We start from the raw sequence: 15,372 nt of genomic DNA, 5'->3' as shown, positions 1-15,372 counted from the left end.
GTCATTCTTTATGCATGTTATAACCAATTCCCTCAAATTTCTGGAAGAAACAGTTGTACATTTGTGGTACACTTGTAGCAAGTCACTTACTCAGTGCCTGGAGATTTCATAGGCTGCCATGGTGAAGCCATCCTGATTTGTATCTAGTGTGTTCTCTCTGTTTTTAAATGCAGCAGCTACATGCAAACAGATTTGGACTGCTAAAGAGGTTCAACCTGTTAATAGTCTGAGTGAGAGTCCTCAATTTCTGCATTTTACTCCTTTTTCTCTTCCTGTTTTGACCTTCTGTGTTGCCTCAGAGAAGTTACTTTGCTAGCCATGGTTTCTCCATCTGCAAAACAGTGCTGGCTCTTGCTTTTAAACAATTAACAGATCAATCACAGGAAAGCCTTGTGTGTGAGTAGAGGTACATTTAAAGCTCCATTTGTGTTAGGATAATGAAACCTTTCACTTGTTCATGATAAGAGCTGGGGATTAATGAGGAGGAGCTGAAGCTGAAATGCATAGAGCCAGTCCAAGACCCTCAGTCCTGATCTTTCAGGTCAGGCCACTGCATCACATATAATTCCAGCTGTTCGTGTGATAGTGCTATGGATGGAATGAGAGGAGATTTATGTGGAACTGGAAACCCACTTTGCAATTCTAGGCACAGCATGAGACAAAATCTCCCTGTCAGAGTCTGCCCTGAGCAACACCATCATTTCCCAAGGACTATAAATTCCTGCTCCCTGGGCACCCCCTACACATGCAAAGCAACTCAGACTCCTCTGACTTCACAAAATTTTGGGGAAATTAAAAGTGTCCTGTTTTTATGTCTCCTTTCCATGCACTAGAATCTGCTACAACCTGAGGAAACCAAGGCAGCAAGGTTGGAGAAGGCTGGGGCAGAGACCTAGAGAGTTTAAGGGTGACCTTTCTTTGAAAAAAAAAAAAAAAAAAAAAAAAAAGAAAAGAAAAGAAAAGAAGGACTTGACAAACCGAACTATTGTTCCATGACTTCATCCACAGCATAGCACTGTGTACCTTTTCCTGTAAAACTTGCTTTTTTCATATGCTTTCGCTCCTGCCCCTTAGAAAGATTGTTATATTTTAAAATTTAATTACAGCTTCACATTTACCATCAACTCCTACCATCCCTTCCTTTAAAATTTCACATATTCCCAAATTTCAGACTTATATTTCCACTTCAAATAGGAAACATGCAGTTTCTAATTAAACTGCAAAAGTCTTGATTCTGTCAGCTAGTTCAGGTGGTTGTGTCTGTCTCTCATGGGCAAAATACTCAGTGTGTTTAGTTAGTGAAGATGGGCTGGGATACACAAAACAAGCAGGAAAATCTGAGTCTTCAGAGTGAAAATTGCATCAGTGTCATGCAAAGCTCAGAGCTGGTGCCCCTCCGGATGTAGAAGGGATCAGCTCTCAGCTGGGTCAGTTATGGTTAGGGTTGGCATCACTGCAGCCTTGCTTGCCTGGAAGAGTAAGACTTGGTTCAGGGCAGAGCTGGATCTCCACACACTTTCTTTTGGGGGTTAGGGAGTTCTGAAAGGGAATTCACCTGCGGTCTTCCTCAGCCAAAGCACGTGGAATAAGGCCAGTGCTGTTTTGGAAGAGCTGATGTGCTTTGTTGCCTGGAAGAGTTTTGTATTAAGCACAGGAAATCCTGCTCAGCTCACAGAGACTATTGGTAGGACTCAGAGGCCAGAATGTCCTTCTTCCCCTTAGATTTCTTGTTCAGGATGGTGTTAAGGAAATGAAGGATATTCCACTCAGTTCCTGCACATCAACAAAGTAGTTGTGCTGTGGGCTTTGTTCTTATTTGAAACTGCATTTTCTCCTAAAATGCATTCTGTGAACTCCAGAGCTCCAATTTCCTTCAAAATGATGAAGCTGTGTTATTGTCCATCATTACATCACATTGAAAAGACAGATATTGCTAGAGTGCATATTTTGTTCATTAATATTCTTAGGATATATTTGTATTATAAATGTTCATTTGCAATAAGAAAATCCCTTTACATTAGTTCATGAATTTCCATGCATCTCATTTCTCTTGGAGTTTCTTTTCTTCTTCATTCTACTTTCTATTAATTTGAACATTATTTATGTTAATTCAAAAAATGTATTAACATTTCAACATGTTTGAACTTGGGAATAATATCAGGCCTCATGTCTAGTAGGATTTTAAATTCTGGAAATTGTATCCAGACACTTTTCAGACCAAAGACTTTGGGATGGCCTGACACACAGATCCATGCAGAGACTGTCCATCTGTAAAAGCACTTGACAACCTGGCTTTAGGAATGTAAATATACTGATATTTTTGTGAGCTTTGTGTTACATACATCATCTTTATTCCTTATCTCCTTTTTAGACAAAATATTGATATGAGAAAAAATCCAGTTACATGCTTTCCATGGTCAATCTCTGACTTATTCCTGTACTTATTTTTAAAGCTGCCCTTAGAAAGTCAAGGAAACTGGAAGTTCTGATTATTAGCACAACTTCTAGTAGTTCTCAAATGCCTCACAATTTGTAGCTCCTTTTTCTCTGTAATTGCTTCAAAAAACACTTCATTGTTTTTTTAAAAGTTCTTTTTTGGACAAGGAGTGTGGTCAATTGGAATGTTAAACCTTGCCAACAGAAAGTTGTTTCTTGTTCTAAGTACAAGGTAGTTATTGTAATCTTTCAGATTCAATCATATAATGTATCCACCGAAAATCCCAGTCTTCTGCTAGTGGAAACAGTAGAACAGTATTCCTCTGTATTTCTGTAGAAATGGGTTGCTCTCAGCAATTTTCTGAGTTTGGTTTAGCAGTAACACTGACATTGGCTCTAGCGTGGTTTAAAATCAACACGAAATGATGAATGATGTCACAAACGCTCCAGGGTAGAACGGTGTTAATTTGTTCTTTGCCGTCACCTCTTTGGCCGGCAGAACAATTGTGTCGGAGTTTGGACTGTAATGTACTGACCCCTTTCAGGCTCATAAAACATTCTGTGTTTTACTGAATTCCTTTGGTCTCATTTTTGATTTAAGTCATGTGCAACGACAGTCTGTGGTGTCATTTGTGTGCAGCTCCTCTCACACGGGGTCAGCTCCCTGTTACGAGCTGATGAGCGGCAGCGTTCAGCCTCCCAGCTCGCAGCCCTCTGGAAGGTCACACCCTCACATCGTGGGTAAACAATGCACCAATTGAGAGTTAAACAAGAGTTTCTGTGTTTCCTTGTCAGCCCTGTGCACCTACTGCCAAATGAAACATCGTTGTCTCTCCAGCATCTGCCCTGAACTCGATTTGATCCTTGAAACTCAGTTTGATCCTTACCCTCCCTCCTTTCCTCTTCCCCCTACAACAAGGTTTTATCAGAAACTGGAAACCCATCTTACCTCTGGATATAAATTTCCTCTATGGTTTTTCTGCAGATGTCTTCAAATGTCAGCATGGCGTGGCAGGCTGCCTGACATTTTTAATGTGCCTGCACAGGGATGTATATTTAAAATTGGTTTTAAGAGGATAAAGTTAGCCTAATGCAATGAATGGAGTTGATTTCAATTGATTGCAGTGTGCAATCTAACCCACTCATAGAAACCCATGAATAAGAGATGCAGGGTGGAACTGCCAATTACCGGGGGAGCACATTGCATATCTTCAGCAGCCTGACAGAGGGGGGTGCTGCTTGGGTCAGCTGCTTTGTTTACTTATTAATGGACTCATTTTTTGGGTACCTGTCATTGCCCAAGTCAGGCATATCCACTCTAAATCACAAATGCCAGCAGTTTCAAGCTGGACAATCCACAGTTTTGAAACTCCTTTCAAAACATAATGCTGATCTCAAACTGATCAGCCACTCTCTCAGGAGGCTGAGGGTATTTCAGAAAGAAATTTCCCAAACAGGTGAAACACAGTGAAAGTCGGTGGTATCTGAAAGGGAATGGACCAAACTACAAAACTAAACTTTATTTCAGTGATGTTCAAGTAGTTTTTAAAGGTTATGGTAAATGTGCCCCAAAGGAACAGGAGACAGACTTCCTCCTTGAATTTATAATTTTTGAGGAATTCTTATTATAAAAGGTCCATTGCTGAAAGCAGTAATATTCTGGAAAACTATTAATACGGGGCATACTGCTCAATTTGTTTTAAAATGGAGCTTGGTAAATTCATGGATGGAAATGTGGAATATAAATGAAACACTGTTCATTGACATCTGAGAATCCCTTGAAAATAAATTTTTCTCATTATACCCTAAATGATTTTCAGGCCTAAATGGAAATGAGAAGCAGGACACCATCAAGAAAGATAAAGAAATATCCAGCAAGACTAAGGCCTTGATAATTAGTCAGTAATAATGGCTGAATGTGCTGTGTATAAAGGCTGGTGTCTCCTGAAAAATCTAAGCACCAGCCCTCAGGATACCTGTCCCACAAGGAGTGTCTGCTTCCTAAAACTAAAGTCACAAAATACCACGTCACTCTTGAAAGCATTAGCCAAACTTTTCACCCATCTCCTCTTACACAAGCAGCCAGCCAGTCTGTTCATGTTTTACCTGATACTGTAATTTGACAGCTCTGTAGAAAGACCGAAGCCAAATCTGAAATTCAAAGTCAATTCAGCAGGTGGAAAGCAGAAAGTCATTACTTTCCAATAATCCCAGATATTTAACTTTCTTTTCTGAGAAGTAGGTCAGACACCAATCTGCATGGTAAACAGTTATTGTCATGTGGAAAATAGCATTTTTCTCTCTGAAAACTGTGTTGGCAATATTTGGATCCACTGCTGATATTACTCTAGCTATTGACAGTTTCCTGTTTTCTTCTGATTAACCTCCGCTTTTAACACCCTTTGTACTGTTCACTTAGTTTAGCTATCTCTGGACCATTTCAGAGCTCTAAAATAAATAAGATACTTTTTTTTTAATCTTTGTGAAGGCAGAGCCAGCTTTGGGCACCGGCAAAGGTGGTGATGGCCAGGGAGCAAGAGGAGGATTTTTACAAAGAATACTCATGACCTTACTCCTTTCAACTGTTGCTAAGCTTAAACTGGCTAGAGAAAAGAAGGTGTATGGGGATCTGGGAGAGTTCAAGTAGAAACTTCCACCACTGGTCTTCTGGATGAACTTTAAAAATGCTAGCAGAAAGGGGAATCAGGTACCACGACGTGATAAACTGGGTCACTGAACTAATCCAAGCCAAAAATAAACTGCAAAATCTCAAAAATATAAGACACACGGGTTTGATGTGCCCCATTGCACCATACATAGGCAGCAGCTTTTGGGAAAGAGGGTTTCCTAAAACAGATTTCCCCTTGAGAGAAAGTGCAGAGATCCACAAGCAGAGTTGTTCTACCTTGCTGAGGAGACACGTTCTGAGATGGCATCAGAATAGCAAAGAGGCCTTGAATTCTTTGTTGATTACATGTAATAAGGTTTGCTTAATGTTTTCTATCCTAGCAAAGAGGACTGCATGCAGACTAAACAGAGAGAGGGAGAAAACAACTTATATTTCTGTTCTTATTTGATTTTGGATGTAATCATTTCAAGTAACTCACAGGGAAAATCTGCAACAGTGACAACACAAGGCTCTGTTTAGATCTAAAGTGTGTGATTAGCAATCTGGGTTTTAAAAGTATTTTAGAAGCCTAATGGACCCATGGAAGGAACAGTGGTAGTTTGGTATCAGGCAGTTCTGTGTAGTGATGATGTCTGAATTAGTACTAATTTACAAGCTGAGGCCTGTTTTATGTAAATTAAAATGCAGTTTGTTTAGCTGCAAAGTTAACATGCCTCTTATAGTAATGTGGCAAATTCCCTAACTGCTCTGCTAGAATATGGCCAGTTACAGTTTCTATAACCTAATGTCTCAGTGACTTAGGAAGTGTTTAAACTACACATTAAATTAAATACATAGGAGTTAAAAAAGGAGGAGTTCACCTCTGATGCAGCTGGTTAATCATCACTGAATTGATTTTGTACAAATATTTTGAAATGAGATTTGTTTTCTTGTTTTACATAAGAGTGTTAATTTGCTTAATTTATTAAATAGTTTGTATCTGTTTCTGAAGAATGTAATTAATAACTAAGATAATTAACCAAATCAATTCTGAGGTACCTTTCCTTGTATTACATTAAGAGGAACACATACGTCTTTCCTCAGTTTACTACACCTAATCAGTGTATGATAAATTCACACACTACTTTGAATAAAATCTGAATTTCAGGGGGTGAACTGGGGAGATGCCTGTAGGTAGAATATTCCTTATTCTTTCTGGTTTGGTTTCATCTGTGAGGCTACAGACTTTAGCCAGAGCATCTGAGATCATGGAAATTAAGCTAATGCACTGAATGGAGTTGATTTCAAATGATTGCACTACACATTCCAACCCACTCACAGAAACCCATGAATGGAAATCTAATTTGAAATGACAGGTGGAACATTTGCTCAGCTTTGAACAAGGCATGATGAAGGTGGTTAAGGGTGTTGCCAGCCCTTGTAACCTAGTTAGATATAATCCAAAACTGGGAGAAAAAAAAAATTAAAAAAAAGAAAACACAGCAAACCCCTGACAATTTGGCAGAGGGTTTGCTGCTGCACGACTTGAAACTAATGGGCTGTTGTTCTGTAACATTAGAGCAGATATAGGATATCTTCAGAGAGCTGTCGAAACAAGCAGGGAAACAAAAAAAATTACCATCAGAAGTTAACAGGTCTTAAAAATTCAATTAGCAATTGAATTCAAGAGAGCAATGAGTTTTCTAATGAGTACTGCATCTCAGTCTTCAAAGACCTGTGATTATCTTGTAGTGTTATTTCTCAAGTCGAGTTCACTTTCACATTTGCAGTGTGTATCTACATGTTTATCTAGGGTTTTTTTTTTAATCTATTATGTCTTTTCTGATGAAAGATCTCAAAATTCTAGGAAATCAAAACAGTGTTCTGGCTTCCTTTGCACAGAGATGAGATGAAGTGAGATACCAGGAGAAAATTTCTATTTTTTTTTTCTTTTTTTTTTTCTTTTTTTTTTAATTCCTCTTAAGCAGTTCCACAGGGATAGAGCTTTTAAGAACTAGGTAGAGGACTTAGCAGCACATCACGCTCAGCTAAATCACAAATTGAATCCAAGAGCCTTGCGCAAACACGTGTAAGCTCATGTGAGGTTAGTGTAACCAAAAATAAATATAATCATAACCAGCACCTTCTCTCCTGCTTGGCAAAATGAACATGTGATGTTCAACCCTGGGACTCCTCAAAACACACATGGAAGTGCTCTTCTCGTCCCTGATGTCTGAAAGAAGGCTGGTATCCAGCTCATGAGGAAGAGCTGCCCCAAGCTAAGCCTTGAGGCACGTTGTGGCAACACTCCTTTAAGCAGTAAAGCTCAGGGGCTGGATGTGGTGCAGTGCAAATAGCAGTGACTGCTGCGTGTGTGGGTATGTGAGGTAGGCTCTAGAACTGGGGATTTTTTGGGCTTGTATCCATAAAAAGAGGAGTCAAGGAGGTCAAAATAAAAAGCATAAATGGAGCCTCTTCTGTTTGTTCGTTCTTCAGGAAAATAAAGGAAAGTTTGGAGTGCTTTCCTGTTAAACTCAACAACTTGATCCACACGCTCCTACAGATGTCAGTGGGGAGCTCCGCCAAGTCTCCAGCTCCAGAGACTGTCCCCCAGGAATGGATGATGCTGGACACAGAGAGGTCAATCGCAAGGGCCACCATCTTGGGATTCAGCAAAAAGCCTGACCCCGTATGTAGCATGTTCTTTGCTTGCCCTCATTTGCCTGGGTCTTTAATGACTCTTTCAAGAACTTGTGCACTCTCCCTCTTCCTTTACAGAAGATGTGTTTGTGCCACATTAAAAGCATCACAGGATGAATAGTGGTGCCATAAGCAGTAAGCTACCAGAGAGCAAAAACACCAGGCAGACAGATATTTGCAGGGAGCCATTAAGGAGAGCAGTTCATTCCCTATAGTGAAAAATAAATCAAGAGCTAATTAAAGCATCCAGAAGGAAAGCATGGCACAAAATTAGGAAGCCTAATAGAAATTGGAGGCTGTTATATGATGCTTTAATGGTGCACTATTAGTTTTCACACACTGCAGTGATCTTTCAGTGTTTGAGTTGTATGCTACCCAGGAAAGTTTGTCTTTCCGTGCAGCAAAGACTATGAATTACAAACTGAATTCTCTGGCACTTGGCACTACATTAAAGGAAGGTTTTTCTTTGTTAAAATCACCCTATATATTTTCTTGTACTTTTTTTTTTTTTTTTTTAATCATTTCTCTGCTCTGCCTCCCCTTTTTCCCCAACACAGGTATATCTCATCCAGGTGGTGCAAACCTGCAATGTGGTCACCTTTGTGGAAAAATCATTCGAGCAGTTCTCAAAACTTCACAGCCATCTCCAGAAGCAATTCCCATCTCATGCCCTCCCAGAGTAAGGCAGCATATTAGTGAATGTTATTCTGCTGTTAAGTGGTTCTCTCTTCTGTGCTCAGATAAATCTGTGAGAATATTCAAGGCAGATGTATTTTTAGAAACACAAAGGCAGAGTGACATGTTCTATCAAGCCTTCTACTCAGCCCCAAAAGAAACTGAATCACAGACCATTGTGGCAGTTTAAGTCTTATCTTTTATTGTTCCTTTTTTAATGGGAGGAGAAAAAGGGAACAGCTTGGACCTGACAAAACTATTCCTGAAATTAAAGAGTTAGTAGTGTTGACTGTATTAAAGACACTTTTAATAGTTTTTATTTTCTTTGTGATGTTTATCAAAACCTATAGGAAAATCCATATGTTAAAGCAATGTAGGAATGTTCATAGTGGGTCAGAACAGAAATCACTGACTCTAGCACCACGATGAACATTTTTACAATGTGATGCACATACCCCCAGCTGAGAAATACACAATAATCTCATGTACTGTCCTGCCCGCAAGCCCAACACTTTGTGCTTCACATCATTCGGTTTAATATCTTTTGAAAAATCTGCTGTCATAAGTTGCAATAATTCTGCACATTACTTTCTATCCATGTGCATGTCCATTCCTGCTTTTCATTTTCTGAATGCTATTTCTTTACAGTTTCCTGGGGTAGTGAGTCCCATGGTTTATTTCTGTCTTATATAAACCAGCTTTGCCTCATGTAATGATTGTTCATGGCTTTAGAAATGCAAGTGGAGTTATTTTTTCTACATGTATCATATACATTATGCTGCATACAGCAGTGAGTACAAAGCTGTCCTTTGATAGACAGTCCTTCTGACTCACCTGGTACAAGCCCTTCTTCAAGCTCAGCTCATAAAGCTGGCCTAAAATATAAGCAGCTTAGTTGAACCAAGCTGAGATTCAAGTGATACGCTTGAAAAAGAGAAAGGTCTTTGGATTTGACATGAAGTAAATAGCCCCAAACAACACGGTATGAACTTAAAAGTCCACAAATTTCAGATCCAAAGTTGATATGCCCTGGAGCTTGTGAGGAGCACTCTGAAAAAATGGCTTAAGGTTAGTTAATTCTAGAGAATCTGTCTCCTGCCTGAGGGGGTTTTATTGACTCCTATTTGATTCATTATGGCTTTCTCACATGAACTGGTTTGCAGCAGCTGGTGAGAATCGAAATTTCACTAAACAAATACTGAAATTGCTTGAATCATGGTTTTGATTTGGAGATACTTGCAGGCTACCATTAGGTTGTAAAATAAAATATTTAACAAGTACCTGTTTATGAATTTTCCCTGTGGTGAGCAGAGTCCTTTGAAAGAAAAATACATTTCTCTTCAGAAATGCATAAACCTCAGAAACCCTGTAGTGAATTTCAAAAATAGTACTAGTCATTCTTCAGATAAATCTACCTCTAAAAAAATCCTTTGCAATATTTTCACAGCTAAAGAGCACTTCAGAACTCACAGAGGGTTAATCTGTGCATATTGAGGCTGTCTCTAGGAGCTGCAGTGCTTTATTGCCATAATTCAGTCCCAGCAGTATCCTGTCACTGCAGGATCTTTCCCTAAGATTGTGTTAAAACAATTCATTTTATGATGTTTTTGGATGGGCACGGGTTTTTTTAATGTTAAAATTTTGCGTTGCTTTCTAACAGAACTTCATTAATTTGAGGTTTTTCATGTATCCCAGATTTTATTCTAATAATAAAAACCTAATTATTTCTTTATAGGAAGTTATTACTGAAACTGCCATGCCATATCAAACCATTAGTCTGCCTGTGTGCTACAAAGCTCCATCTCTGGCTGACGCCAGATGCTTCAAAGGAAGGAAAAAGCCTTGTTCCACAATGTAATCACAAAATCAGTTAAAAAATGTCTGATTAAAAAGTTAAATGTTTAATATTGGTAGAATAATTGGAACTGCTAACAGAAAGGACTTGGCTTCTACTTTGTAATGATTCTGTGAAATTGTACATATTCATGTCTCATTAGCAGAAAACAATGAAATATGAGAGTACTTCATACAAGTGCTAAATACCGAGTGTATTGTAAGAAACAAATGGCAAAAGCTCAGAGTTCTCAGAATCTGAAATTTTGCTATTGACACGTGTTCATTCAGCCCATATTTAACAGTTAGAAACACAGCTGCCCTGAGCAAGCCCTTGCACTCTAGCACCATCCTTCTCATTTGCTTTCTGAGAGGGTATTAATTGTGTTTAATCATTCTTTTGCAAAGGACCAAAAATCTTTTCACCCAACAAAGCATGTAGGAGACATAGTTTATACACAGAGCAATGTTCAGACAAGAAGGAAATGGAATGTGCTGTGTAGGACACTTGCACACGGTGCAAGTTTATATTTTTCTGATCCGTTTCAAGTAGATGCAAAGCATCAGGTTGGAAAGTTCACCTTTCCTACCTCAAGTGCATTCACAAGGGCCAGGCCCCTCATGGCACAGACACCATCCATCAAAAGCACCAAGGCCTTTAAAAGAAGGGTTCAGTGCCACCACAAGGTTCATATTGTCCTTCACTCCAGCAGTTATTGGTGCTATCAATCAGCAGTCCCTCTGTCCTCTCTTTGGCCACTGTGCTTTGGATGCATCATCTGCATTTTCCAGCCAGAGCCCTCTCTTTGTGTTACATACACTAATTCATTTTAAGCAGCTTCCAAACAGTTCTCCTCTCCCACCCCTTGAAAGAAGTCCTTTTTGTGCCTCAGAGGGACCCAGAGCCCTCACAGGCTATCTCTGTGTGTCAGATGACCTGGGCTCTATTTTAATCTGTGCTATTTTAATTTATTTATTATTTATTTATCTATCTATTTTAATCTGTTCACACGTGTCATGAACCAGGGTCGTGCCACTTTTCCCTCCTCGTTATGTGTCCTGCCACTGTGGTTTTGTGAGGGAAGAGTCACCCCTTCCTGTCCATCTCTGCAGCCCCTAACTGAGCCCTGATCCTCCAGTGTCATGGGCAGGAATCATCACAAGTTCACACAGACACGCAGCAGGCTGATGTCATCGTGGACCCTTGCTGGTTTAATCCCAAATTAAGTCACACCAGACATGAGTTTTTCCCTACAGGATTTTGCAGCTCCTTCCTAAAAGCTGGCCAAGTGTCCCTTTCCAGTGTATCACAAATTACACAGATCCTTTTGTCTGAACCCTTCAGATATCTGTTGAGTTCTAATGGATAAAAAAAGTTCATAGGGAAAAAATAAAAAAGGTTTGTAAACAGGACATGCTTGACTATTTACAGTGGTGGTGGGACATGAAATACAACTAGTTCAAAAACTTCTGCCTTTCTGTGTCTCATGCATTAGAGGACACAAAGCATAATGTTAATTGTGAATCCTGCTCTTAGCAATCCGTATCACAAAGCCCATTATGTGCAATTTAACACAGATAGCTTTTCTAATGCTCCTTTAGCCTGCGAGATAAATACCCTTTGTCAGGGCAAGGTTCCTAAAAATTGATAATGTGTGTTGTTAAAACTCTAACCTTCTGACTGATCTAATATGCATTGTCTCTAAAATGCAAAGATGATTCAAGTGAAAAAATGGGAGGTTTTGACATTTTCTACCACCAAAGTATTTGAAAATTAACATAAGGGCATTCTATTCGTGTGTAATTTATTTACTAACCAAAAATTAAATTCATCTTAATAAAAATTCAGCAAGAACATTACATTCACTATTTTTATTGTTATTGCATTTGTTGTGATTGATTTTGTTAGTGTGATGATCATTTGTTTTCATACATTATTTTTATCATGCTAGCACCTGAAATTAGAAATGGGATCAGGGACCTACTCTGGAAACCTTATCCACACTCTAAATAGCTGAGGTAAAAATGCAAGCAATGATATATTCATCAAATGTCACATTATTGCTGTAAGGCTTTGGTGCTCAATGTTCTGTGGTAAGGATACGTCAACTCTGGGCTGAGATCAGAGATCTGTTGGGCAAAAAGGTAATGCTTCCTTAGGATCATCAAGGGCCAGTTATTTAGATATATTTAGAGACCATAAAATGCAAAGAAGTGTCTTTTAGGGTTTGTTTATTTATTTACTTACTTTTTATATTAATTATTTAGAGAAAAAAAGTGCTTCAGTATGAGACAATTTACTAGTAAATTATTAGAAGAAAGTGAGTCACTGTAATGCGACCTGTAAGATTACCCTGTAAGCATTCCTTCCCTTACCTGCAAAACCTCTTAAGAAGTCTTGGCTTTCTTCTGTTAAGTAGAGCTGGAAATATTTTCAGCAAATACAGTGCAAGAGCTCTGCTTACAAATATTCTTCTTTTGCAGGTTTCCCCACTCATGGCATTTACATTTTACGGATCTTGAACACAAAAGAGTGAAGGATTTGAACTTCTATCTGAAGCAGCTATTAAGTGGCTCCAGGAAACTGGCTAATGTGAGCATTTCCAGTATTTCTTTTACTTGCACATGATTTCTAGTAGCATTTTACCAAAAGATTCAGGAAATTTTCCATTGCCTGTTTTGAAAAAAAAAAAACAAAACACCAAAAACAAACAAACAAAAAAAAACCACTTAAGTGACACATCTTCTAATGATGCATTTTGGGATGGAGCCATTGCAGCATTCATCAAAACTTAAGACAAAGACAAGTATGACAGAGAAATAGTTTATTGGACCTGGCAGGGCATTTTTCAGAAAAACTTTTCTTCCTTTGCTGCCATCGAAAAGTAGTGATTCACTGAATTTTTGACAGTAAGGAGTAGGTTCTGAGGAATGTAATGTCTAAAAAAAGAAGTAAGCTTTGAAATATTGAAAAGTCTGATTTTGACAGTTGTTAAATGAAAAGTTCCATTCTTTCAGCCCAGAAATACCCTGTTCAAAATGTATTTAACAGGTCAAAGAAATAGTTTTGCAAACATAAGACCTAACCCAGAATGTTTCAATAATATCAGAATAATGCATTTTGTCCATTAAAATTGGTGCTTTCTCATTTTTTATTCATTATTGCTTTCTGAGGTTTGAGGTTCTCCTCCTGTTTAAAAATGGAAAGCCAAAATGGTAGCAAACATTGACTTTTCATTGTCTGGGCCGGCACAAAGCCTCGTGCACCTCAGCAGCACAAAACCCAGGGCTCAGAGCAGCAAAGGGGCCACAGAAGATGTAAAATCATGATGCTGCATCACTTCAGGAGCTGAACAGTCAATTACTGACAGTGACACCAGGGTCTGAGGGAAAGGAGCATCCTCCAGTGAGCAGCCTTTTGTCAGGAAAGCTGTCAGGCAGGGAAAAAAATGGTGTTTTACATCAGACCCCAGGCTGACACAGGCTCAGTAAATTCCAGAGAGCCAAGGCACGAGCTCATGGTTGACCCTGCTGTTCCACAGCTTGGGCCTCTGCCAGGTGAGCCCTGAACATGTCCCATGGCCTCAGGGCCACAGCACAAACTGGAGCTGCTTTGGTTTCATAGCAGGGACAGCCAAAAGAGGGCATGACAGGATGTTAGTTCTGCAAAATCTAAAACATTTTGCAGGCAGGAAAAAAAAAAAATGGTTGCTGCCTAACTATATAGCTTTCCCAGCTGTGACTTTGTAATGGAGATTAAAGAGGAAATTGTCCATATGCAAAAGATACAGGAGTTTTCCTATTAATATGAATATAAATTCTGAGCTCTGAGTTGAAATTGAGAAGATTTCCAAAGAGGATAAAAATCTTTTTGTCTCGCTGAGTTACACGTCACTTGGTATAAATTGCTGACTTGGGTGCTTGGCTCCTTTGACTGACACTGCCAAATGATCTGCTCAAGTTTGGGTGGATTGTTGTGCAAATAAAACACAACAAGTTTCACCTCAACATGAGGAAGGACTTTTTTACACTAAGGGTGGCAGAGTACTGAACAGCTGCCCAGGGAGGGCATGGAGTCTCCCTCCCTGGAGATATTCCAAACCCACCTGGACACATTCCTCTGTCACCTGCTGCAGGGGACCCTGCTGTGGCACTGGGGTTGGACTGGATGATCTCCAGAGGTCCCTTCCAACTCTGGGGTTTCTGTGATTCCTTTCTGACCCTCATGTTAGGGTTTATTTTACATTAACGCCTTCTGGTCACAGCTGAGGAAAAGCTGAATTAAGCCCATGACCCAGAAATGAAGAGCTCAGGATCTTCTGCTGTGCTCTGGACTGCTGGAAGGTACACGGATTTTCAATTTGGGCCAAGCACTGCTGTCCTAATCCACAGCTGAAAAATTAGAGTGCTGAAAGCCCTGGGATAGTCATAGAGACATTTCCTGGTCATGCACAGAAGCTCTGTTGTACCTCCTGCTCCATGGGAAAGTGCTCAGCCAGAGCAGGCTGACTGGCCATGGGCTTCCCAGTGTCCTTCCTCCTCCTCTTGTGGATCTGCAGCACACACCCCTGAGCTGGGGACATCCTGCCAGCACTGGTACCCCACCATGACTGAGGTATGCAGAGGTAACTCTGGACAGATCTGCTCAGGAACAGCCACTGAATGAGCCCAGGAGGGAAATTTTCCAGGCTGTGACAGCCTGGAGGGCTGAACCATGAGGAGAAGAAAGCAATCTTGTACCTGTGAGGGCTGTGCTGCTGCTGATGTGCTAGACTTGGAGGGTAAGGGGTAACAAAGAGAGGAATGAGCAGATTGTTTCCATCCGTAAAGTGCTGCTGCATGTGGGAAATCATCTTGCTGACCCCCATGCAGCTAACCTGCAATTCTGGATTATAACCTTTAAAGTTATTGATACTCCATAAACATTGAATCATTATTTTTACTTCAATATGCTTCTCCTGCTGGGAGGTGGGAGAAATTTAGAAAATACTGACGCGTTCTGACCCACTTAGAACGAGGAGACCAGTTGGTGGGTAATTTCCTTTGTATTCCCTTTTTTTTACTCTTCACTTTGGCATGACTCTTTTAAAAATATTGTGGTGTCATCTTGGCTTTAGTCT

At 39.8% G+C, this 15,372-nt stretch overlaps 1 protein-coding gene across 1 annotated transcript in view; it reads left to right on the top strand.

Annotated features, from left to right (window-relative positions):
* Positions 1 to 15,372, top strand: part of PIK3C2G (phosphatidylinositol-4-phosphate 3-kinase catalytic subunit type 2 gamma) — a 192,514-nt gene that overhangs the window by 142,165 nt on the left and 34,977 nt on the right. Inside the window, exons 27-29 of the mRNA XM_066184438.1 lie at positions 7,541 to 7,733; positions 8,302 to 8,423; positions 12,737 to 12,845. Of these exons, the coding sequence (XP_066040535.1) occupies positions 7,541 to 7,733; positions 8,302 to 8,423; positions 12,737 to 12,845 (424 nt within the window). The remainder of the gene's footprint in view (positions 1 to 7,540; positions 7,734 to 8,301; positions 8,424 to 12,736; positions 12,846 to 15,372) is intronic.

The sequence above is a fragment of the Chamaea fasciata genome, unplaced genomic scaffold, assembly GCF_029207755.1.
Source record: "Chamaea fasciata isolate MVZ Bird 193981 ecotype frontalis unplaced genomic scaffold, bChaFas1.0.hap1 SCAF_5, whole genome shotgun sequence".
In the NCBI taxonomy this organism is placed as follows: Eukaryota; Metazoa; Chordata; class Aves; order Passeriformes; family Sylviidae; genus Chamaea; species Chamaea fasciata.
The sequence above is the reverse complement of the archived record's forward strand: the minus strand, read 5'-3'. Positions and strand labels throughout refer to the sequence as shown.